General features: G+C 35.5%; 1 protein-coding gene across 4 annotated transcripts in view; it reads right to left on the minus strand.

Moving 5' to 3' along the window:
* Nucleotides 1-27523, minus strand: part of LRP1B (LDL receptor related protein 1B) — a 1824802-nt gene that overhangs the window by 272393 nt on the left and 1524886 nt on the right. For all 4 annotated transcript variants that reach the window (XM_070581263.1, XM_070581262.1, XM_070581261.1 and 1 more), the window contains 4 exons: nucleotides 13970-14162; nucleotides 13204-13329; nucleotides 9273-9401; nucleotides 6943-7062 (listed from right to left, as the gene is read on the minus strand). In XM_070581263.1, the coding sequence (XP_070437364.1) occupies nucleotides 6943-7062; nucleotides 9273-9401; nucleotides 13204-13329; nucleotides 13970-14162 (568 nt within the window). The remainder of the gene's footprint in view (nucleotides 1-6942; nucleotides 7063-9272; nucleotides 9402-13203; nucleotides 13330-13969; nucleotides 14163-27523) is intronic.

Consider the following 27523-nt stretch of genomic DNA (forward strand, 5'->3'; position numbering starts at 1 on the left):
TTCTTTTATGTCTAAAACAGCAAAATCTCTTCTATATTCCTTTCTATTACACTTCCTAGTCAATATTTGTCAGTAGAAATAGTAAATGTAATATATAACATGGAAAATAATCATGAGAAGCATTTACATTTTATTTTTGACTTTTTTATCAGCAGTCTCCTATTAAGAGGTTATGTTCCAAAAGATTCCTTACAATCCCTTTGTTTAGAAGACAGGATTCATTTCTCTGTGGAACAATGTTCTAGGTAGTGGTAATATTCTTAGACAAGTCTGCAAAGATTTCTCTCATAAATAAAGGTGAAGTCCTATCTTATACTGGCAGTTAGACTTTAGGATGCTGCAAAGATCCCAGTGGAGACAGTTGCAACCCCTTCCACCATCTCCATCTCCCTCAAAACTTCCACAAAGAATCCTTTGTTTACATGACAAGGATTCTGTCTGAGTGGATACTGATGGCGGATACAGTCAAGAGGCAAATTATGACTCCATGAATATGGGGTGCCATTTGAAACAGTTAAGAGGACTGGAGATTCAGGGATTTCACAGTAATGGAGTTTCAGAAATAGTGCAGGGGGCTCTGAGGTGGAAGTAAGAGTAAAGAATGTCTTGAGAGAAGAAAGGAACTGTGGAGCAAGTAGAACAATGTCTTAGATGGAATTCTGCTAAAACAAAAGAAACAAGGAGTGGACCTCTGACCAGATGAAAAGAAATGGTAGCTTTGAAGTTAAGAGGTGTGGTTATGAGATAGTATTTAAAAGAAAGACATGGGAAAAAGGATGAGGTAGGGGATCAGAAGAACTGGGTAGAGGGTAGAATATTTGCAGGATATATTTTCTTTCTCCTTTTTCCAATCAATAAGAGAGCTAATGAATGTTGGTGAGCAGGGCTCGGTAGGCTTATTAGAGTGTGTGAGATGCGCAAGCAGGAACAGATGGTCTCTTTACTTCCAATCCATCTCCATAGATCCATGACTTGATATGGAGTTTGGGAATCACCAGAGGGTTAAATAGGGTGATGGATGGCAATGAAATTGGACACATTAAGTGGTGGCAGAATTTTGTAAGCAGCTGGGGCAAGGTGGTTGTGGGGAGTAACAACTCCACCATTTATAGGCAAGGAAAGAGGGTCCCGTGATGGAAGAAATCCATGGAAATGACAGGGACTCCATGAAATAAGTAAGCAAAGGCTTCTTCTGCCAAAACCTCATCCTCTCTGTCTCCTCAACTACATTTTGTTCCTCACTTTGTTTTGGTCAGTGAAGTATTGAAATTTGTTTCGCCTTAGGGTGATTTTTGAGGGAGAAAGATGCTGGAATCTAATTTGTCAAGTGAATATGAAAGGTTTCTGACAATTTTTCCTCAGGCTAAAAATCCTGAAAAAGAGAGAAAAGAAAATAATGTAGACCAAATAAAGATAAGCCAAGTAGGAAGTACTAGACTTTTCCCTCCAGATAGTCCCAAAGTAAAAGTAAGCCTGCAAAATGTGAGTGAAAACACACCACAGCCACACCAGGAATAGCAATGAGGTACTACAAAGGAAGATCTGACAGGATTGTGGATCAAAAGGAGTAGCAAGAGAGAAAGTAAAACCATTCTTTCCCTCATATACTTTCTTAATTTTCTTATTGCGCACGCTCTCATTTCTCCATGTCAGTTAAAACATTTAATGAGATAGGAAAGATATAAAATTGATTGGTCTTCATGCGTTTCTTAGGACATTTCTTATAAATAACTTAAATCAATGTTTTCTCTTCCAATTCCCTTACCCAGCCTGTAGCAAAGGGAAGCTGACAAGGAAAAAGAAAGAAAAGCATTAAATTTGCTGTCATATCTCTTCTGTTTACTTTCAAACCACATCTTTTATTTAATTTACTGCTTAGGCTCTAAGGGTATGTAAACCCAGAAAGAATGATGATTTCTTCTCTAAGCATGCTTATCCTTTTCCTTTAGCTTGTTGTTTGTGGAATCTTCCAAGTTTTGAGATGAATTTAGTCAAAAAAAATCACCGGTTCCCTCTCCTTTAGGTAACCTTAGAACTACTTAGCTCTCTAGTCCACTTACAGGTATTCAGGTGGCCTAAAGAAGTTGATGACTTCCCAAGGAGAGAATTTACATTCATCTCAACAGGGGGGAAAGGAGGGATGCCATGCACTGTCCCTGAAGCTATTCACTCAACCTCTCACACAAACAGAAGAGGAATACAGAAGGACAAATTTTCTGAACCACTTCTCATATCCACCCCCCAGGTAACCTGACATCTAAAGCTCTGTCGTGAAAGGAATAGCTATAAAGGGTAAGTAAATAAAAGATTTATGAGGATTTAGGGTTTTGCTTTTCCCCCAAAGGAGAAGAATCTAAAAATAATTCCTTCTAACATCCATTTCCACTCTGTAAATAGATTTTCCGCCATGTGGAATAAAAAAAATCAGTAATGTTAATTATCATGAACATCTAAACTAAACAAACAAAAGCATAATGGTACCTCAAATAATTTACAGATGACTCCACTGTAGCTTCTCTTCACAATCTATCAAAATCTCCATGTATATATCGACTTTTTATTGTACTAATTTAAATTTTTTATATTTTACTTTATTCAGATTCAAAAATAATAGGTGGTTTGTGTGTGTGCATAAATATATAAAACAAAGCACTGCATCTCCATGTGGCAGTGACTAAAGAAACAGAGAAGGAGTAACCAGAAGAAAAAGAAAAGCCTTCAAGAGAGAACTGTTTTCCCACTCTCCCTGAGCCATTACATGTTCCTTCTCCTTCATTATCTTTTAGGTGCTCTACGTGTCCATTTATCTGATGGACACACATCTGAATCACTGCTTTATAAGATAACTTGGCTAATGGGAAATGGACCCAGCAAAGTCTTTTCTTTAGGGCATCAAAGGTGCCCTTCAAGGGTACTGTGTGAACAGACTTAAGATGAGAGAAAACTCATATCTAAAAGACACAACTGTGATGAGCAATCTTTCATCTAAAAAACTATCCATTTGTTAATCCTAGAGGAGCTAAGCCACTTACTCAGATCTATTATTTCCTACTAAGTAATAAAGTGTGCACTTGAATGTCCATGAGCAATTTTAGTTTCAGATGTCTTACGTTACACAGGAAAATCTTCAAGGCATAAGTTGCTCTTTTTTGCTAAGGAAGATTCGCCTTAAGCTAAAATCTGTGCCAATCTTCCTCTATTTTGTGTGTGGGTCACTGCAGCAGAATGGCTGATGAGTTGTATGGTCCACATCCAGGATCCAACTCCATGAACTCGGTGGCCAAAGCAGAGCATGCCAAACTTAATCACTATTCCACAGGGCTGGCCCCAAGGCATAAGTTTTTGTTTCTGTTGTTGTGGTTTAAGATATCCAACTGTAATGATTTTTACACTATTATTGTCATAAAAGAAAAGTTATAATAGAAACTTGATTCACAAATGTAGTTCTGTGCCCAAGAATATGACTGAAATAGTTATAACACAGAAATTAAGAGTTTAGACTATAAAAGGGAAAATAACATTCTGAGTTATTTTTATTGCTATTCAGCAGCTGGTATTGATGTCATAGGTTTAATACCTAGCTATATTTTTTGGAAGACTTATTGATTCAACCAGCCATATGAGAATTCAATAAACACCTACCGTGCAGTAGTTGCTGTGTTTCATAAGAGAAAACGCACAGTAACTTATTAACTTCTCGTAGATCCTTTTATGAATTTTGTTTTAAAACCTACTTTCTGAATTTACTGTTCAGTTCCTTCACACTCTATCTTGATGTTTTTACCTTTATCTTAGCTTAATGTCTTTATTATAGTCTCCTCTCCTGCTTACAAATAACTGATAGAACATACCCACTTTTTTGTCTCCTAGTTTCCTTTCCTCCTTTCTTCTAAATTACCCATTTCCCTCTACTTACTGCCCGTATCTTACTACATTTAATTATTTTTAATCTTTTATACGTAATATGAGAAATAGTAGACTTAATTTGCAAAAGTACTTGGCTTTTCCTAAACTATAGTGTCAACTTAGATGGTAAGCTGCTCAAGTGTTTGGGCACAGTCACACAGGCTATGATGGCAGAGTAGCTTCCCAACCTTTTTCTAGCTACAAAATAATTTGTTCACATTCTGCCCTCTTCCTCAACTTTGCATACAGCTTTCTCATTACAACCATACTTCACATCTTTCCTTCACCACCAATCTTTTCTAAAAATAGTCTGTATTCACCGTCCTTATTTCTTCACCATCAGTTTTCTGCCTCAACGTTGTATGATCTTGCTTTTCCTTACCATTCCACTGATTTGACTCTTAAAGGTAACCAAGAAATTATCTCCTACTTGCCAACTAGAATAGACACTCCAGTCTGTGTCTGCCCTCTTGCCCTCTCTCTAACTTTACAATGCTAACTGATACTTCCTTCTGGGGCAAAAAAAAATTCTTATGAAGATCTTTCTATTAGTCCTGTGGTCTACTTCTCCTTTTTATATTAGTGTCTTTAATTTTTAATTTCAACAGGCAATTCTTATGCACTCCCCTAAAACAACTATTGCTCCATATATCTTCTGAAGTTTCTCTCCTTAATGAGTCCAAAATCAATACTTCTGGCCTAAATCCACTACCTGAGCTCCAGATCTATATCTATCTATATGCCTTTGGAATAGTTCCATCTGCATGTCTATAGGTGCTCCAACCTCAGAATGCAAACTATCCTTATTATCTTATCCCCATCTGACACAAACAAAAAGCCAACAAAAATAAGTTTAAAACAATAAATGAAAACAAATAACTTTAACACAGGAAAAAAACCATAAAACTCCTCTACTCTTTCCATGCTTTCTCTATGCTTATTACCCAAAAGGACCTGTTATACTACCTTTTAAAATGCTATTATATCAATATCCCTCCTCTTTATTCTTAGCTTTGGCTGCTGTAAAGTCCTGCTGTTTCATCTTTCTGATCCCACTATTATAGTTTTCATTCACATAATCAGGGTTTTTTTTCCCTTTTTGGTTTTGGAATATAAATTTGATTATTTTGGGCCTGCTTTAAACCTTCAGTGACTTTCTGGTGACTATAAGATAAAGTTCAAGCTCTTTAACTTGGCATCAAAAAATAACTTTATATCCTGTCTCCTTCCTCTAACTTGCCTTATTTATCAGACTCAGTTTAAATTTAATCTTGTCTATGAAACCTTTTGGGATACTTCCAAGTCAAAAAAAACAAAAACAAAAACTGTGTTCTTACATGTGAAATCATAGTACCTCATGTAAATCTTCATTTGTTTAAATGACTATCTTTCTCTTAGGAGTTTCAACTCCTTGAGGGCAGGCATATGACATTAATTTTACGTCTCAGTCCTTAATGTATTTTACCCAATAAAGTGTGTTAAATGAATGGGAAGATTTTTAAAGGGAAATTGGTTTGGAAAGACCTGTTGGGTCCAGATTCTAGGTGGCCTTAAATGTCAGACTAAAAAGCTTGTCATTTATTCTGCACACATTGGGACTCCATTAGTGATTCTTTGTCAAGACAATGATTAAAAACAGATAAAGGAAAATGTTTACATAGCATTTATTATATGCCAAGTTCTGTTCTAAGCTTATTTAATAGTAATATACTCGTTTAATTATTGTCTCTTTTCTTACTGTTTGGGAAACTGAGGCACAGATCAGTTAAGTTTCTTATCCAATGTCACACAGCTAATGTTGGGACTGGGGTTCTGTCCCAGGTAGTCCAGCTTCCTGATCTGTCTCAGTAGTCACTGCAGGAAAATGTTCACTAGTGTTAGCATGACTGAAAATATTGAGATTAATTGGAAAGAGTAGAGGCAGTGAGACCAATTAAGGGGCCTGTCTATTAATTCAGGCTAAAAATGGATTGAAAGGGAAAATATTTCAAAGAATTGGAATATTTGTTGATGATTAGATATGTGGGTGACAAAATATGGTGGAAAGAGGAATTGAGGATAACACCAAGGTTACCTGTCTGGTTGTTAGGAAAATGACGAGACCACGAGTAAAACAGAGATTTAAAGAATGAAGGGGCACATATTTGGAGCAGTAAATTCAGTATTATACATTCTGGTATAAATGTCTAAAAAATAGGAGGTAGAATTGGACAGGTGAGAAATGACAAGAGTTTTGAAGTAAGAAAAGGAGTAGAAACCAGAAATAGAGAATATAGTCATAATGTCCAATTAATTCTGATAATGCCCAACAGCATTTACCAAAGCATGGGCCATAGATCTTAGTAGGTGTTATATACAAAAAGAGTGAAACCATGGTGCTCTCAGGAACACACTTTGGAAAAGTTCAGAAGCGCATATGGCTTTACGCACTCATGTTTTCTTGTTCTTTGGATAAATATCCAGCACCCCTATCTTCACTGCAGCATTATTCACAATAGCCAAGACTTGGAAACAACCTAAGTGCCCATCAAGGGATGAAAGGATAAAGAAGATGTGGTATATATACATAATGGAATACTACTCAGCTATAAAAAAAAAAGATGAAATCTTGTCATTTGAGACAACATGGATGGACTTTGAGGGTATTATGCTAAGTAAAATGTCAGTTGTCAGGGGAGAAAGTCAAATAGCTTACAATCTTACTCATAGATTACAAATAGAAGATAAAAAGAAGAACAAACAACTACACATGGATACAGAGATTAGATTGGTGGTTACCTGAGGAGAAGGGAGGAGGGAGAAAAGGATGACTAGGCACATGTGTACAGTGATGGATGGTAATAGTCTTTGGGTGGTGAGTATGATGTAGTCTATACATAAATAGAAATATAATTATGGACACCTGAAATTGATGTAATCTTATAAACCAATGTTACCCCAATAAAAAAAATTTTTAATTAAAAAAATAATGAAAAAAGGAAAGGTTCAGTAAACACAGCATACTAATGATCCTAGGCTGATGCAACATATACTTACCTTTACAGTCCAATTCATCAGAGTTGTCTCCACAGTCGTTTTCACCATCACATAACTTGTCATGAGGAATGCAACGATGATTATAGCAGGGCTTGAAACCTCTTCGGCAGCTTCTGTTTTCTTATAAATAAAAGCAGAAACACATAACTGGAGGTCTTAAAGAAAAATTTTTGCAAAAAAAAATCACAGATGAGATTTCACTTACAGTGATTAGATTGTGGGTCTATAAAACAAGTACTTTATAGTATCAAAGTTCTGGATTAGAATATTTATGTAATATCAAGTAGTGCATTCAGTAAGGAGCCTTTAAGACTAAGTGTTTTAACTTGAGTGATTCATACTTGGAGATCTTTTCAAATTATACGCACATTATTATTTCTGGCATTTTTGTCAGGTAACCCAGAAATAAACATATATTACATATTCAATTCTGCATAAATAAATCTCTACCTCAAAAGTAACAAAAACACTCCAAAACTTATCTCCTTTGCATCCTGCAAGGATTTTATAACAAGAAAAAAATAAGAGGCAAAACATGTAACCCCTGAATCAGTGAATCGAAGAGTTATCTAAATGTTCCTAAGTTTCTCATAAAAATTATCTAAAAATGTCTACCAGAATTTCCTAAGAAGAATTGCCTTCTGAGTTCTATTTACCTTAGTGAAGGTATCCTGACGTTTTCTGATTTGGGCCAGAAGCTACCACTTAAAATAATGATAGGTGCCCTTTACTGAACACTAATTTTGTCAGGCTGTATATTGAGCATATGTAAATATACATTTGTTTATCTAATGCTCTCAATCACCATTTAAGCTAGATTCGTTGTGCAGTGGAAAATTAAAACACAGAGAAGTAAGCACCCTTTTTCAAACTAGCCATTCACTAGCAGGTTTGGGAACAAAGATTTAGTCTCAGATGTGATTCCAAACCTGGAATCTATACTCGGGGTTAGCAAACTAAAGCCCACAGGTAAAATGCAACCCATGAGCCTGATTTTGTACAGCTCTAGAGCTAAGAATGGATTTTAAATTTTTTAAAGGATTGCAAAAAATGAAAAATAAAAGATATGTGGCTGAGAGTATATATGGCCCAGAAAACCTAAAATACTTACTAGCTGACCCTTTATAGAAAAAGTTTGACAATCCCTGCTCTGCACAAATATTATCTAGCTTCTAAGAGAATAAAAATAATGTTAAACCTTCCCAAGCTAATTCATAATAAATGCAAATTTGTAAGCTGATTATTATTACATTTTTATATGCCTTAATATTTTCATAGGGTATAGGATATAGCCATTCATTCAAGCAAATACGTTATTTGAGATAGTTCCCTAAGATGTTAATTACAGATCAATCAGGGACAAACTACATTTGACTATCATTTCAACTGAAGTCATGTTATTCTGCAATGTAAAAGAGTGAGAGAACTGATGTGAATTTCTCAAACTCCATGTTCCTCTTATTTTAACTTTTCTTTGATTATTTGGGTGTAATTTTATACAGATAATAGAACAAAGGATAAAAGTAGAAATGCAATACAGCAATTCCAGATATAGATTCCTAAATTTTGCAGAGCATACAATATCAATACTATTGTACTTGTATTGGTAAATCAGACCAATTTAGAAATAATCTGAATCAATGCTACAATAACTATTAATGATTGCATAGAAACAAATTTCCAGGAAAAATTTTGTTGCAAAGAAGGCAAATATCTGTTGCTTACTAGGGTAGAAGAGCAAATCTCTACTCCCAAAGGAGAGGGAAAAGTTGACTATCACTTGGTATCAACCTACAGAGGCACAGCTGGTGAAACTCCTTGCTTGATGAGGATCACAGCTAAGGTAACCAGACTGTACATAAGGACACTATCCCTGGGCCAATCCTGAAGGCAAAAATAGAATGGGCAAGACTTTGATATCAACTCAACAGCATGCTATTGACTGATGGGGGAACTTTGCTGCAGAGTAAACCTTCAATATCCACCAATAACTGATATTTGTGAATTACACTTTTAGGAATGTAAGTCTAAAACCTATTGCTAATGATGAATAACTAGGCAGCTCAAAAGACAGGCTCCTAATATATTTTAATTTGCACTTTGTAGGTGGAAAATGATGAGAAAATTCTTCAATGAATATCATGGTTATTGGACAGGAAATAAGGTGCCCCACTTGAACAGGAGAAAAGCCAAATGAATTGCCTTATATCTACATGTTAATGAAAGACATTATGGAAATCATACATGTAAACCAAACAGACACTTAACCCAAAAACTATAAAAAGGAAAACTTTTCTCTGAAATGAGCAAATCACATCTTGGACACTTACCACAGTAGAGCAGTTTTTCATCTGATTTATCCTTACAATGAGGAATGCCATCACAAGTGAGTTGGTAGTCAATGCACTCACCGTTTCCACACTCAAACTCTGAATAAATGTTGCAGGAGGAATTTTTAGCTGAAAGAAACAAAGTTAATGCTTTTACACAATAACAAACTTTTTTTTGATACCATAACAATTGTTTCCCTTATCTTAGTTATAAAAATACACTAAAATTTATCTAAATATACAATTAAATCAAGGGCAGTGGTTTATGCTATTTCTTTATAAAAAAAAATTGAGGGACGCTTTTTTGTTGTTTTTCTCTCTCTCCCTTTGTAAACTTTTTGGGAGTTACCTGACTTTATTTTTCTTTTATGCCTGTCTATGTAAGTTGTTAATGATTTGGTGACTGTACACGTGTGGAGGGAAGGAGGAGCATAAATTTGGGTGACTATATTTATGCATTTGGTTTAGTAGTCTATCTTAAAAACAAATTTTAAAAAAGAGCCAGTTAAATGAGCTAGATACATGCTGAAAGGGTTTTCTGTTTCCTTACTGTAATCTATTATATATTCTTCAATAATTGAGAGTTTTCAGTAATAGAGTTCTTATTTTTGCAAGCTTGATATGATTCATCTCACTTCAATCTCATCCCCAACTAATCCTCCTCAACTACCTTTGGAAGAAATCACTGTAGCAGCTTCTATCATTCAGAAGTACTGGAATTGCTAAAATTATCCTCATCAGCCTCTTGCTCTATCCATGATAAGAGGTACCAGGGAGTACACCCTCTTTTCCTGCCATAAATGCCAGCACCTACTCCTTGAAATACATAGGAATCTGTGGGATGGACTGGTAGAAGACAATGATAAATGACAAAGCGTGTGCACCAGATGCTTATGGGTTCCAAATAACCACTGCCATATGGTCCCACTTCTAAATCTCAGGATTTTCATAAGAAATCAAAAATCTGAGTTTTTGTGTGGTTTGATCAATTTGTGAGCACAGGTCAATAGCCACAAAGTGGAAAAACATCTTCCTCAGTTAGGGTTCATTCCTGGAACGCCAGTAGGTCACTCCTATTTTAGAAAGGTCTCTGTTGAAGAAAACAGACCTATTTTTATTCTTAAATGATAGATTTACCAGTAAATTTTTGGAATTCAGTTTTTTGGGTGTGTTAACATGCAGTTGGCTCACTTGTACTTACTCTGCTGTTTGCTGAATAATTGTACAGTGAAATCCAATCATTAATTATGTTGTAGGTAATTAGAATTCATTTATATCTACTAATGCAGGAAACATAGCTTAATTTTAAAATTTACTATCAATTTCTTTTTGAGCTTTATTTCAGGAATATTCAATTAAATAGCCACTAATACCATTTGGACCTTTTAGTGTTTTATTTCATTATTATTCCTAGAATTTAACTCATTTTAACACAATATCTATCTATCAAAACTTCTAACTGAACTCTTTCAAAGACAGCAACAACTCTCCAAAGATGACTTTTTTCCTTAGTGCATCTTAATTTTAATGGTCAGTAGCTAAGGTAGAATGTCATTTTTGAAAAAGTAACAAATAATTAAAAATTTAAAAATATTATTAAATTTAAAGGAACAAGTGTTAAGAAGGGTGCTGACATTACTGCATACCATCACCTTAGAGCATGAACTGAACAAAATTCAGCCACTTACTGAAAGTCTACTGACATTCCCAATTTGTCTATTTTTAGCATATTCAGTTTACTTTCTCATTTCCAATGCAAACTAATTGTTATGATGGAAAATGCCATGTTTTGCTTTCATAATCATTATGCCTTTGAGGGAAAAAGCCCCAAATTATTCATGATAAATATGTTTTTATTATGCAAAAACAAACACTGTTTGAGCACAATTCTTGCTTAGGTATGTTATTTGCTGAAACAGTATTGAGTATTTTCTGCTTCTTTCTAGAAACAAAAATGTAGTTCAGCTGTCCTTTCATTCTCTTACAAGGAAATTACTCTATCTAATTATATTTGCCATTCTTATTTCTATTATGGATGTTGACAAGATAAGCAATGTTGTGTAAAATGGAATTGCCCAATCTTTTTGTCAAGAGTTATGACAACAAATGATTTGCCCTCCCTTGCCCTCGGGTAGGTGTTAGTAAATGGCCTTTCACCTCTTTAACGCTGCCATTAACATTCATGAACTGCTCTGGGTGAATCTAATTCAGATGTGGACATAGATATACCAGACACATCCTCATTTCCCAAAGATGGATTTGACAAGAAGAAGCCAAGAGTTACTTTCCAATCTCTCTTCTGGACCACAGGATTTCAATATGAATGCATAATGGATACACGATGCTTCTATAAAAGTTTTTCGGCTCTGAGGAATCCAGTATCACTCTAGAGTTCCATGTGAATACAACTGTGCTTGTTTAAAATGAGTTTTCTGTCTGATTCATTCCCTCTCAGCAATAGAAAGAAGCAGGTGGCTTAGTGGGGGCAGATGTATCTAATCTATTCTGCAGCAAGGACAAGCATCCACTGTATACAAATAAGCTTTGCTGTTTGGACTGAAGGAATTACTTTACTACCAGCCTGTAGTGACCTGTGAAAGAAACATGAGTGATTCTGATGCATGGCTGACACTCCAGGCTTACAGATGGCATCAGATCCAGACCATTACAGCTGAAACCACAAAGGCAAACGGAAAGAAAGAGTTCAAGCAATTGCCTCAGCAACTGAGGGAAGTGTTAGGTGATGAAGAAATATGGGAATTTGTGGCCCAAATTATTGAAATTGGCCATCTTCATTTAAAGTTTACTGACCAATTGCATCATTTCCTCGTTTGCTTCGGCACGGTCTTAAATAAATGTCTTTTACCAATTTTGCTAAGAGGTACCTTTTTGGGCTGTGGTAACAATTTGCAAAGTGACAGTATATGTATATGTTCTTGGGTTAAGTGCAGTAGTTTTCAAAGTAAATAAAATAATGTTAAAGTGCTCATATTAAAGTAAAAAGCAAGTAAAAGAGAAGATCCTCCTGGTCGATAAAGACGAAAAGAAAACTGAGGATGAAGGTGAAAAATACTTATAGCTTCTGATACCTATTTTTATAATATAGATATATGCAGCTCTGTTGATTTTCTAAGATGAAAAGATACAAGATGAGAATATAGATGAGGAGAGAAAAAATGTCAAAATTGACACAACCTGAGAGTGAGTTCACCAATTTCCAACAAGATGATTCTCTCTCATCTTTCTTATACACAAAATAGTCTTAACATTAAAGAGAAATTAACATTTTTTACATTGCTAGCTAATTTTTTATGGCAATGTTGGAACACTTGAACCTTTATTTATTTTGGAAACAGTTTCGGAAACTTAGCTGTTAATAAGTGTATACTGTAATGGTACTAATTAAAGATTGTAATGCCTTTGGGAGGTATAAACATCATGCAAGGCTGCAATGTTACATTCTTAATTAACAGTTTGGAAATAATTACAAATAAGCTGCATGAGCCGTTCTCTCTCATTTACATACTGTGACGGACTGTGAGTGGTTTTACTATGAGGCTACTGATCTACTGCCTGTACACTGGTTTATTTTCAGCTTTAATTAATTTTGCAATTGACTGAATTCTCGAAGTCATAACCACAAGTTTTCAGATGATCATTGTGCTCAGGTATTTCTCCAGCTAGCCCAACGCTTTCCAGCCCATAACCAGGGGTATGTAACATTTGTCACTGTTTTAGTTACCATTATCACATGGTGCTATAACAAAGTAGAATGGTGAACTGAGTTATTTTTAGAATAGAGAGATAAGCCAACTGGGCTTCTAATAGTGGAGAAGAGTACACATTCATGAACATATAAAAACAATTTCAACGTCTATGTGTGCCATTTTGAGCAGTTACAGCATATCAAATTTTGATTCTCTTTACTTACCCACACATCTGTTGTCATCTAGCAGTATTCTATCCCCTCTGCAGGAACAATTCACTCTCCCATTAGGAGTCAAAAGGCACAGGTCATGGCAACCTCCATTCAATAATGCACAAGGAGAAAGTTCACCTGCAATGAAGAGGCTTTATTGGTAACATTTTATATTGAATTCCTATTTTACATTAGCCATAGATTAACAGTAAACCGTTAGACTGCCTCAGTCTCTCAAAGATATCTCATAAGAGGAAAATTCAGAACTTTTGAAAATCCAAACATTCCAAAAGACAGGAACATTACAAAAATGTGTAACACAAGTCACTGCATCTTCTGACCCATTCGACAAGGATGCCATGGCATTAAATGAACTAGTACCACCAGAAACCACACTGATATTACAAACTGCAATTTTGTGAGTATGCCAGTGATCAAAGAATTTTTAAGCCCAGATGCAAATCTTGTTTATCAAGTATTATTTCCATGGAAACACCTTGATTTGAATGTTCAAAGATATGAGGAGTGAGAAAGTGTGGAACAGAATTCCAGAAACAAATAATTAAAAATGAATTATTCCTCTAGTAAGATATTAAGAACTACAGAAGTTTCCTTAAATCTTTAAGATAATTTCAATACATTGTATAGTCAAATTTCAAACATGATCCCCAGGAACTGTAAGAAAAAAAAATCCAACTCAGTGTTACTATAAAATATAGATAAATTTTTGGAGAGGTCATATAATTCAGAAATAAATTTGTTTTCTATTATAACTTACAGCTATTGGTGTCATTGGCAACAGCTATGATTCCCATTGGTTGATGTGGAATATCAGAACGAAGAATTTTTGTATCTCCTCCGGTGTACTTGTTGGAACGCAGGATAGCTCTTCTTCCCCAGTCTGACCAAAAGATATAATTGTCATAAACAGCCAGACTGAGGAAAGTCCCTGGCCCAGATTTGACAATCACCTGGAATAAATGAAAATAGCAAGGGTTTAAAATGAAGGTGTCCACATCGATTTTTGCTTCAAAAAAATAAGAGATTAAGATTAGATAATTTTCATCAATTGAAATTATCAGATAAAAATACATTTCACTAAATGTCTTATTATAGTATGCTTTATGGTTTATTTAAAATGTTTACATCATCCTTAGCTTTTGCAATGTGTTTACTTAATATTTGAAGATACTGCTATTTAATATTTATTCGGTTTGTACAAGCAACTGCATTTTTTCAGCATTATAAACCCAATCACCAAGCCAAAATATGAGATTAAATATTATTGATTACAAAAATTTATTTATTTTTATTAAGAAATCATCATATATGATAAATAATGAACATTCATCAAGCTCTCAGAACTATATATGGAATATAAAGAGCTGTAAGATCTAGGAAACTTACAATGTTAATGATTAACCAGATATACATGTATCGGCAATAAAAGTTTAAAAGTAAAGACCAAACTTTGACTCAGACCAAGATAAAGTAAAAGGGACTAGATTTGCCTTCCCAATAAAACAACTAAAAAACTGAACAAAATGCATCAAACAAGTCTCTTCAACGCATTGGATATCACGTAAGGAAGGACAGTGATTCCTAAGCAATAGGAAATAAACAGAGTCCCATGACAGACAAAATTTACAGCCTGAGAGAGATTCCAGGTAGCAGCACAGCACAGAGGAACCCAAAAGAGCCCCAGAGAATTCCCTGAGTGGATAGAGCTGAGCGTTATGGGAGGACAGCGTGGTTAGATCTCACATGTCAGTGTCAGAGCAGAGAATGCAACAGAGAGAGAACTGGATATCTGCACAAGGTCCTCCTGGAGTATTCAGCCGGGTACTGAGCACATGTGCATGCATTTGAGGCAACTACTGCAAGTTGGTCGAGGAGCCATGCAAAAGTATTAGAAAGGAGAGTTTCCAAAATTCACATAGGTCCAAGAATCATGCTTGTTAACATCAATCAGACTTGAAAACTTTCTAATTCACAGGACTCTGAGTAGAGTACTTGGGGGAAGGGTCTTGCCTCAGCAGTGGGAAATAATTAACCCTAGACTAAACTCTGCTCTATGCTTGTCTAACAAACCTTAACAGCCAAGAAGCTTAACTGTTTCCCAGAAGAAAGCTTGGGAATTTTAATGGGAATATGAAAAAATTTATCACTAAAGTACCATGGAAGAAAAGAGTAAAAAAAAACCGTCTTAAAACAATGACCTCAGCTTCAACCTTAAGAAACTAGAAGGAAAAAAAGTAAATTAAACCCAAAATAAAGAAAGAGGGGAACAAAAAAGGTCAGAAGAGAAATCAAGGAAATAGAAAACAAAAACAACAGAGAAAAATCAATGAAACTAAAAAATGGTTCTTTGAGAGCAATAAAATGGGTGTTACATAATGGTGACGTGAGGTTTATCCCAAGAACACAGATTGATTTAACACTTAAGAAGTCTGTCAGTGTAATTTACCATACTAACGGATAAAAGAAGAAAACTCACATGAAAATCTCAATAAATGCAGAGAAATTATTTGATAGGATCTAACATGCATTCTGGATAAAAACTGAGAATAGAAATATGAATAGAAATAAAACTAGGAACAAGATAGGAATGATCACTTTCAGCACTTCTACTCCACATTGTCCTAGAGTTTCTAACCAGTATAATAAGGCAAGAGAACAAAAATAAAAGCATTTAGATTGGGGAAAAAAAGATATCAAACTCTATTTATTTGCAGGTAACATAAGACTCTAGATAAAAAATCCAACAGAATTTACACAAAGAAACCCTGCTTGAACTAAGAAATTTAGTAAGGTTGCAGGATACAAGATTCCTGTAAAAATCAATTGCATTTTTATACACTATGAACAATTAAAAATTAAAATTAAAAAAACAATAGCATCAACAGATACAAAATACTTGGTAAAAAATATGAAAAAATTGTATAAGAACCTGAAAACTATAAAACATTGCTAAGAGAAATTAACAAAAACCTAAATAAAGAGATATGCCTTATTCATGGTTTCCAAGATTCAATACTATTAAGATGTCATCCTAAATTATATCTCATCCCGATAAAAACCCTGCAGACATTATCTAGAAATTGACAAAATGATTCCAAAATTCACGTGGAAACACAAACAACCTAAAATAGCAAAAAAGATGAGAAAAAAAAGTTGAAGGACTAACACTACGTCATTTCAAGATATTATAAATTGACAGTTATCAAAACAGTGGTATTGGCAAAAGATAGAGAAATATATCAATAAAATGAAGAATTCACAAACAGATCTGTATGTATATGGATACTTAATTATCAACAAAAGTGCAAAGGATATTCAGAGAAATAGAATAATTTTTTCAACAAATGGTGCTTGAACAACTGAATATACACGCGCAAAAAATAAACCACCATTCATATAAAAATTAACTGAAAATAGATCATAAACTTAAATATAAAATGTAAAACTATAAAACTTCTGGAGGAAAACACAGGAGAAAATCTTTACACCCTTGGGTTAGGCAAAGATTTCTTAGGTATGACACCCAAAGATTGATCCATGCACTAAAAGCCATTGATTTCCTTAAATGGGGAATTGTATGGTATGTCAATTATATTTTAATAAAGCTGTTTTTTAAAAAGTCCCCCCCAAAAAATTGATAAATTGAACTTATCAAAACATAAAACTTCTACTCTTCACATGACACTGAAAAGATAGGCCACAAATTATGAAAAAAAAAATTGCAGATCATAGACCTAGCAAAGGATTTACATTAGAAATATTAGAGATGTTGTGGCATATTTAACAAAGAAATGGACTTTTTGCTTTGTCAACTTCCTGATCAGGAGAGCTCAGTAATCAACATCCAGTTCAGGACTATGGAATTTATTCAGTTCTCTCCACTTCAGAAACTACTATGGTATAACGAAAAATGGGCAGAGCCTGGGCCTCAGAATGCCTACATCGGAACGGCGGCAGAGTCATTCTTCAGCAGGGTGCATTTGGGGAAGATGTTTTACTTCTCTGAATTTTAGTTTGTTTATCTCTAAAATGGAGCAGATCAAAGCCAGTTTCAACAACTGTACAGGGCTGTTATAAGTACATATGTAGAAGTGTTTTAAACATATTATTATATAGGTTTGTATTTATTTAATTTCACTCAGAGCTAAGTTCAGTATTAACTCTTGTGATTTTGCCTACAAAGCTATTCTGAAGTAACTAAATTTTACTTAAAAATCAAATTAAGAAACCTCAAGAGGAATATTTTTGTAGAAATAAATATATCAATTTGATTCTTTGGCCTTGGAATATTAATATTCCAAGCAAAGACCTCACTAGGTTACTTTTCCCTAATCAGGAAAAACAAAATAAAAAAGAAACTCTTACATTCAGGAATGATGACTGCATAGGAATGGTCATGAAAAAAATATTTGGGAAAATTAAATACAACTGAATATGTGTATAATGATTCAAGCCACCCTTCTGAGTGCCAAATATTGCCTTCTAAGTAATTAATACATTCTAGGATTAAAACACTTACTGTTTAATAAAATTGATACGGTTTGGAGAAAACAGATAATCTTGGGAAGGCGGTAATTTAAAAGATAAGTCCCCTCTCTCTCCTCGATCCTATATCAAACTCTAAATTATTATGAGGTAATTAACGATGCGATCATCATGATTTCCCAAACCCTGCCTCATTCATCCCAAATTAACTGCTAATTACCCTCTTATAAACACAATTACTTCATTTAATTCTGAGTATATAAGTAATTTCTGTTTATAGAGCAATATGTCTCAAATTTTAATGTGCATGCAATTCACTTTGAGATTTTTTGTTAAAATTCAGATTCTGATTCACTAGGTCAGGAGTAGAAACTGAAATTCTTCATTTCTAATAAGCTTCCAGGTGTTGCCAATGCTACTGCTTTGGGAACTCACTTTGAAAAGTACAAAAAGAAAATAAATAGTAATCTTGCCATACAGATATAATTACTGATCCTTTTGGATTAAGAGTATATATTTATTTTCTTTTTTTCTTTACAAATTGGTATCATTGTGTATGCTTTGCATTCACTTAAAATTAAGATGATGGGACTTCCAGTGCTAACCAAGATAGAGTAAGTCCACTACAGCCTATCTGTCCTATGATAATCAGCCTATCTGATTACTGGTTTCTGACTGCAACATTGAGGTGAGAACAAGAGAGAAAAATAGTGAAAAAGAACTTGAGTAGCAACAAGTAGAAGGGTGAAAAGGGACATAATTAAATAGTATTTTTACTGTCCCTGATTTTTTTCCCTACGTTGCATCTGGTGCCACCCAATAATTGAAATAGATATCAATACACCAAGTGTGCATTCATTACTTGCTCTCAAAGGGTGTGGTTTCAATGTCCCAATCCAGACCTACAGAGGGGCCAAGCACCAGCCACAGCTTAAGCATGCTTCTGAGTTCTAAGGCTTTTGCCACACACCTGACCAAAGCTGCTCCCTGGTCTGGCTGCATGAAGGATTTTTAATACCTAGTTTGAAAACTGCAACTCAATGGAAATATTTCGGCACTGAATTGGGGGCTTTTCCCATTTATCTTCTCTACCCACGTCCCTCCTCTACTCACTTCATTTCCTTTCTCTCCCCATTTCTATGCAGGTGATTTGTCCAGCTTCATACTCTTTCCCTAATAGGAGGAAGATCCTGAATCTTAAAGTGACAGGCACATGAGCACTCCAAAGTTCCTTGAGTTACGAGCAGAATAAATTTTAAGGGGCCAGCACAGTGGTATAGTGGTTAACTTCACATGCTTTGCTGTGGCGGCCCACGGTTCCCGGCTTCAGATCCTGGTGCAGAACTACACACTGCTCATCAAGCCACATTGTGGAGGCATCCCACGTACAAAATAGAAGAAGACTGGCACAGATGTTAGCTCAGTGACAATCTTCCTCAACTAAAGAGAGGAAGATTGGTAATGGATGCTAGCTCAGGGCCAATCTTCCTCACCAAAAATAATAATAAATAAATAAATAAATAATTTTAGCTTATAAAAAGCAACTATCCCCAAACCTCAGACTCTTTAAAGAGGAAAAAAAGATGTCATTCTTGATCTGTAAAATATTTGAATACCCTATTTAACAAAATGACAAGAGAATTCTTCCATATGTTCTCCTGTGCATAGAAAAATTTTACTGAGCTAAGTGCAGGGCACCTTGCTGTATAATAGCAGTTTTCACCTTCCATACCTTCAAACACACACACACATTCACACACACAGACACACACACACACACACACACTGGAGCAAGGGAAAACTAATGCTAAAATGCATGCTTTTATCTTACTGGAAATCTGAAAAGACTGAAAATAGTAAGTGTAAAGGTTTAGCTTAATAGTCTTCATTTGTATTTCATCAGAAATAACGTGTTATTTCCTAGTCCATATTTCATGAGTACAAAAGACCATGTGTAACAGTGTTATGGACTAATGTTTGTGTTCCCCCAAAAATTCATATGTTGAAGCCCTGCTCCCTCTCTACCACATGTTGGCATTTGTAGGTGGAACCTTTGGGAAGTAATTAAGTTTAGATATGGTCATGAGGGTGAGGTCCCCACAATGGGATTAGTGTCCTTAAAGGAGAAAAACGATCTCTGTCTATCCTCCATGTAAGGATATAGCAAGAGGGCAACCATCTGCAAGCCAGGAAGGGGGCTGTCACCTGAGCCCAACCATGCTGGCACCCTGATCTCAGATTTCCCAGCCTCTAGAACTGTGAGAAATAAATATCTGTTGTTTAAGCCACCTAGTCTAGGCTATTTTGTTGTAGCAGCCTGAGCTGATTAAAACAAACAGCTTTACTCCTTCATTTTAAAAAGCCAAACTTTAAGATTATATCTGCTCTAAATTTCAACAAATATTTTTTTAAAAATTAATATGATGAAGCAAAGATACTTGCTATGAGAGCATAAAATTATAACTATTTTAGTGTGCTATCTGGGAAGACTTTCCTGAGAAAGAGAAGGATGAATAGCCAGCAGGAGAGGGAAAGAGAGGGAAGGGCTTTTGGCAGAGGGAATACATGGTGCAAAAGCAAAGAGGAAAGGGGAACATGAGATGCTGGGAAACGAGCAAAGGTGAAATGAGTTTGACTGTTACTCAGACGTCTGGGGAGAAGATTCCATGATGAGCCTGGGGAGAAAGGCCAGAAGGGCAAACTTGTAGGACTTTCTTTCCTATAGGTTAAGGTCATGAGTCTGAGTTTCATTCTGAAAGCAATGGCAAATAATTAACATTTTTAAGCAAATTATTCTGCCTCTGGTGTAGAGACTAGATTAAATAAGAAAAAAAGAGTTGCAGGGAAACTAGTTAAGATCAACCACATTTGGATTCAACGACGTTAGCATAATAGCAACATGAAACACTTCCTTTGCCTCTCTCCTTCAGTCTACAACTAGTAAAACATTCATAATTCAACAAAGTTTCCTCTGCTCAACACACTAGAACAATGGAGAGATCCACACATCTGTACGTCCAAAGGTGGGTAGATTGGAACATGCAGAGGAGCCAGAACCAGGAAACAGTGAGGGCAGTGCCTGTGAAACTGAACCCTCAACCATGGCAGCTGAGCCCCACCCCCCAGTGACAGGGAACCTGGTAGCAGCTAAGGTGGCACACATGACTTTGGTCTCCCAGCTGCAGTGATGCCCACAGCCACAGAGAAGCAGGCAGCAGTGGTGGCAGGCCCATGACCCCAGTTCCTCTAATACCTGCAACTATGGCCCCCCAACCCGTGGGGAACCCATGGAACTGACAATGCTGTATGTAACAGAGATGCCTGTGACCCCAGGTCCCTCACCACCTTACTCCTTGCCCTGCTAAGGCAGTGGTGCCTGCATCCCAGGCAACCCTGAATGTGGTGGATGTGCCACCATCCTGGTGCCCTCAGTGGTGATGCCAGCACCTGCAGTAACACTGGCAGCAGTAAAGTACCAAAGACACGGAAGGCACAAGCAGCAACAAAGAGGGCACCAGAGACACCTCTGGCAGAGGCAGTGGAGGGTGGATAGTGCTGATTTTCCATATAGCCAGAGGCAGCTCAAGTAACAGAAACCAAAAACTTGTGCCATAGTGCCTCCTACTGCAAAACAAAAGAAAGGCCTCAGTTACTAACCTCTTGAGTTGTTAGAATCACAGTAAACAAAGCTTCCCCTAAATAAGAAAGGTGTTTGTTACTTCAAATGTGCCAGCAGGAGAACAACTCATCAAGCACCATGAAAAATCATAGTAACAAGATATTACAAAAAGAAAATGACAATTCTCCAGAAACAAAACTTAAAGTCAAGAAAGATTGTGATCTAACTGACAGAGAATTGAAAATAGCTGTCATGAAGAAACTCAATGAGCTACAAGAAAACTCAGAAAGGCAGCTCAATGAGCTTAGAGGTAAAACTACTGAACAGAGAAATACTTCACCAAAGAGATTGAAACTCTAAGAAAGAACCAAAGAGAAATTCTGGAGTTAAAGAACTCAATAAATAAGATGAAGAATGCATTAGATAGCACTGAAAATGGAGCAGATTATGTGGAAGAGAGAATTAGCAAGCCCAAGCATATAAATCGAGAAATGATGCAGGTAGAAGAGAAGAGAGAACTAAGATTTTTTTTTTTTTTGAGGAAGATTAGCCCTGAGCTAACTGCTGCCAATCCTCCTCTTTTTGCTGAGGAAGACTGGCCCTGAGCTAACATCCGTGCCCATCTTCCTCTCCTTTATATGTGGTACACCTACTACAGCATGGCTTGCCAAGCAGTGCTGTGTCTGCACCCGGGATCCAAACTGGCAAACCCTGGGCCACCAAAGTGGAATGTGTAAACTTAACTGCTGCGCCACCAGGCTGGACCCTAAGATTTTTTTTTAATGTAGAAATTCTACAGGAATTATCTGACTGCATTACAAAAGGAAACATAAGAATAATGGACAACATAGAAGAAGAAAAGAGAGAAAAGGGAGGAGAAAGATTATTTTAAGACATAATAGCTGAGAACTTCCCAAACCTGGGGAAAGAACTGGATATACAAATCCATGAAGCTGATGGAATGCTCATTTCTCTCAACACAAAAAGACCTCCAAGACACATGATAACAAAGCTGTCGACTCAATGACAAAGAAAGAATATTAAAGTCAACCAGGGAAAAATAACAATAACCTACAAGGGAGCCCCCAAAAGGCTATCAGCAGATTTCTCACCAGAAACTCTACAGGCCAGGAGAGAGTGGAATGATATATTCAAAAGTTGAAAGATAAAAAATGTCAGCAAAGAATACTCCATGCAGCAAAATTATCCTTCAGCTATGAAGGAGAAATAAAGGCTTTCCTAGACAAACCAAAGCTGAGAGAGTTCATCGGCATGAGACTTGCCTTACAAGAAATGTTGAAAGGAGCTCTACTACCTGAAACAAAAAGGCAAAAGTGCAAAAAAATTGAGTATGGTGATAAATTAACAGAATCAGAAAGTTGCAACTCTACATCAGAAGAGATTGGTAAATAATTATAGCATAAATGTTAGAGGAAACAGAAAGCATTCAAAATAATTATAACTACTTCAATTTGGTAACAAACTCAGGGGTAATTTATGACAGCGAAGACATAAAGGGGGAAAATAGGATGCAATCTGTATAGCTAAATCACGATAAGATACTATCAGTAGAAAATGGATTATTTTATCTATGAGATGTTTTATACAAACCTTATGGTAACCACAAAACAAAAATCTAGAGCAGAGACACAAAACTGAAAAATAAGAGAAAATTGAGAAAAATATCATAGAAAATCACCAAACTAAAATGATAGGTAGAAACACAAGCAGAAAGAAACAATGGAGATACAGAGTAACCAGCAAACAAAAGATTAAATGGCAGTACTAAGTCCTCATATTCGATAATCACTCTAAATGTAATTGAATTGAATTCACCAATCAAAAGACACAAAGTGGCAGGAGAAATTAAAAAACAAGACCCAACTATACGCTGTCTCCAGAAGACTCATATCTGCTCCAAAGACAAACGTAGGCTCAACGTGAAAGGATGGAAGATGATATTCCAAGTAAATGGTGGCCAAAAAAAAAGTGAGCACAGCACACACATATCAGAAAAAATAGACTTCAAGCCAAAAAAGATAACAAGAGACAAAGGTGGACATTATATAATAATAAAGGGGACAATCCATCAAGAAGACATAACATTTATTAATATTTATGCACCTAACATAAGAGCACCAAAATATGTAAAACAATTATTAACAGACCTATAGGGAAGAAATTGCCAGCAACACAATAATAGCAGGGGACTTTAACACTCCACTTACATCAATGGATAGATCATCCAGACAGAAACTCAGCAAGGAACATCAGCCTTAAAAGAAACATTAGACCAGAAAAAATTAACAGATATATACAGAACATTCTATCCAAAAGCAGCAAAAAACACATTCTTCTCAATTGCACATGGAACACTCTCAAAGATAGACCATATGTTGGGACACAAAACAAGTATTAATAAATTTAAGAAGACTGAAATCATATCAAGCATCTTTTCCAATCAGAGTGCTAAAAAGTAGAAATTAACAAGAAGAAAGCTGGAAAAATCACAAACATGTGGAGACTAAACAACATGCTACTGAACAACTAGTGGATCAATGAAGAAATCAAAGGAGAAATCAAAAATTATCTGAAGACAAGGGTCAGCCCCATGGCCTAGAACTTAAGTTTGGTGCTCCACTTCCATGGCCCAGATTTGGTTTCTGGGTGTGGACCTACACCACTTGGTGGCGGCCATGCAGTGGCAGCAACCCACATACAAAAATAGAGGAAGATTGACACAGATGTTAGCTCAGGGCAAATCTCCCTCAAGCAAAAAGAAGAAGATTGGCAATGGATGGGAGCCCAGGGCAAATCTTCCTCAAGCAAAAAGGGGAAGATTGGCACTAGATGTTGGCCCAGGGAGAATCTTCCTTAGCAAAAAAAAAAAAATCTGAAGACAAATGAAAATGAAAATACAACTTACCAAAATCTATGGGATGCAGGAAAATCAATACTAAGAGGGAAGTTTATAGCAATATAGGCCTACCTCAAGAAACAAGAAAAAGCTCAAGCAAACAATCTAATGTTACACATAAAGGAACTAGAAAAAGAAGAACAAATGAAGCCCAAAGTCAGTAGAAGGAAGGAAATAATAAAAATTAGAGAAGAAATAAATTAAATAGAGACTAAAAAGACAATAGAAAAGATCAATGAAACTGAGAACTAGTTCTTCAATAATATAAACAAAATTGACAAATCTTTAGCTAGACTCAACAAAGAAAAAAAGAGAAAAGGTTCAAATAAATAAAATCAGAAATGAAAGAGGAAAAATTATAATGGATACCACAGAAATACAAAGGATTATAAGAGAATACTATATGCCAAAAAATTGGATAACCTAGAAGAAAAGGATAAATTCTGAGAATCGTACAAACTTTCAAAACTGAATCAAGAAGAAATAGAGAATCTGAATAGATCAATCACAAGCAAAGAGATTAAAATAGTAATCAATAATTTCCCAAAAAACAAAAGTGTAGGACCAGATGGCTTCTCTAGTGAATTCTACCAAACATTCAAAGGAGATTTAATACCTGTCATTCTCAAATTCTTTGAAAAAGTTGAAGAGGAGAGAATGCTTCCTAACTCATTTTGTGAGGCCAACATTACCCCAATACCAAAACCAGACAAGGACACCACAAAAAAAGAAAATTCCAGGCCAATATCTTCGATGAACATAGATGCAAAAATCCCCAACAAAATATTAGCAAACTGAACACAACAATACATCATAGACCATGATCAAGTGGAATTTATTCTAGGGTTGCAAGCATGGTTCAAATTCTCCAAATCAATCAATGTGATACACCACATTAACAAAATGAAGAATAAAAATCACATGATCACCTCAATAGATGCAGGAAAAGCATTTGACAAGATTCAACATCAGTTTATGATAAAAACTCTCAATAAAACGAGTATAGAAAAAACACAACTCAACATAATAAAGGCCATATATGACAAAACGATAGCTAACATCGTACTCAATGATGAAAAACTGAAAGCTATTCCTTTAAGATCAGGAACAAGACAAGGATTCCCACTCTCATCATTCTTATTCAATACTATTCCTACTATTATAAGTCCTAGCTAACTAACTAGACAAGGAAAAGAAAAAAATGTCATCCACATTGGGAAGGAAGAAGTATAACTGTCACTATTTTCAATGACATGATTTTATGTATAGCAAACCCTAAAGACTACACTAAAAAAATATTAGAAATAATAAACAAATACAGTAAAGTTTCAGGGTATAAAATCAATATATAAAAATCTGTTGTGTTCCTATACACTAACAACAAACTAGCAGAAAGAGACATTAAGAAAACAATCGCGCTTACAATTGCAACAAAATGAATAAAATACCTAGGAATAAATTTAACCAAGGAGGTCAAAGACGTGTACACTGAAAATTACAAGACATTGAAAGAAATTGAAGAAGATACAAAGACATAGAAAGACAGTCCATGCTCATGTATTGAAAGAATTAACATTATTACAATGTCCATATTACCCAAAGCAATCTACAGATTCAATGCAATGCCTATCAAAATCCCAATGACTTTTCACAGAAAGAGAACAGAAAAATTTTAAAATTCATACAGAACCACAAAAGACCTTGAATAGCCAAAGTAAATCTGAGGAAAAGGAACTTTGCTGGAGAAATCACACTCCCTGATTTCAAAATATACTACAAAGTTACAGTAATCAAAACAGTACACTACTGGCAGAAAAACAGACACACAGATCAATGGAGCAGAATTGAGAACCCAGAAATAAATCCACACATATACGGACAACTAATTTACAACAAAGGAGGCAAGAATACACAATGGAGAAATGAAAATATTCTCAGTAAACGGTGCTGGGAAAAGTGAACAGCCACATGCAAGAGAATGAAAGTAGCCCACTATCTGACACCATACACAAAAATTAACTCAAAATGGATTGAAGACTTGAATCTAAGACCTGAAATCATAAAATTCCTAGAAGAAAACATAGGAAGTGCGCTCTTTATCAGTTTAGCAATATCTTTTTGGATATGTCTCCTCAGGCAAGGAAAACAAAAGCAAAAATAAAAAGATGGGACGACATCAAACTAAGAAGCTTCAAAACTAAAGAGCAAAGAAAATCATCAACAAAAGAAAAAGACAACCTACTAAATGGGAGAAGATATTTGCAAATCATATACTCAATAAGGGATTACTATTCAAATATATAAAGAACTCATACAACTCAACAACAAAAAACCAAATAACCAAATTAATAAATGGGCAGAGGACTTGAACAAACATTTTTCCAAAGACATACAGATGGCTGACAGGTACACGGAAAGATTTTCAACGTTACTGCTTATTAGTCAAATGCAAATCAAAACTAAATGAGATATCACTTTCTGCCTATTAGAATGGCTATCATCAAAAAGACAAGAAATAACAAGTGTTGGAAAGGATGTGGAGAAAAGGGAACCCTCATACACTGTTAGTGGGAATGTAAACTGGTGCAGCCACTATGGAAAACAGTACAGTGATTGCTCAAAACATTAAGAATAGAACTACCATATGATCCAGCTATTCCACTTCTGGGTATTTATCCAAAGAACATGAAAACACTAATTCAAAAAGATATATGCACCCCTATGTTCATTGCAGCATTATTTACAATAGTTAAGATATGGAACAACCTAAGTACCCATTGACAGATGAATGGATAAAGAAGATGTGGTATATATACATATATATAATGGAATACTACTCCATCATAAAAAAAGATGAAATCTTGCCGTTTACGACAACATGGATGGACCCTGAGGGTATTATGCTAAGTGAAATAAGTCAGACGGAGAAAGACAAATACCACATGGTTTCACTCGTATGTGGAAGATAGAACAACAACAAACAAACACATAGATACAGAGAACAGATTGGTGGTTACCAGCTGGGAAGGGGGTGGGACAGAGAGAAATGGGTAAAGGGGGTCAATTGTATGGTGAGGAAACTATATTTTGCTGGAGAGCATGCTGTAGTGTATACAAAAGTCGAATCATAATGTTGTACACATTAAACTTATGTAATGTTATAAACTAATGTTAGCTCAATAAAAAAAAGTCGACTGCATTTGTCCAAACAAAGGATAATACTTTTAATATTTTGAGCAAGAAAATGAAGGAGAATACAAACACTAGAACAGTATTTACAAGTGAAGGAC

This window comes from Equus przewalskii, chromosome 17, assembly GCF_037783145.1.
Source record: "Equus przewalskii isolate Varuska chromosome 17, EquPr2, whole genome shotgun sequence".
NCBI classification, from domain to species: Eukaryota; Metazoa; Chordata; class Mammalia; order Perissodactyla; family Equidae; genus Equus; species Equus przewalskii.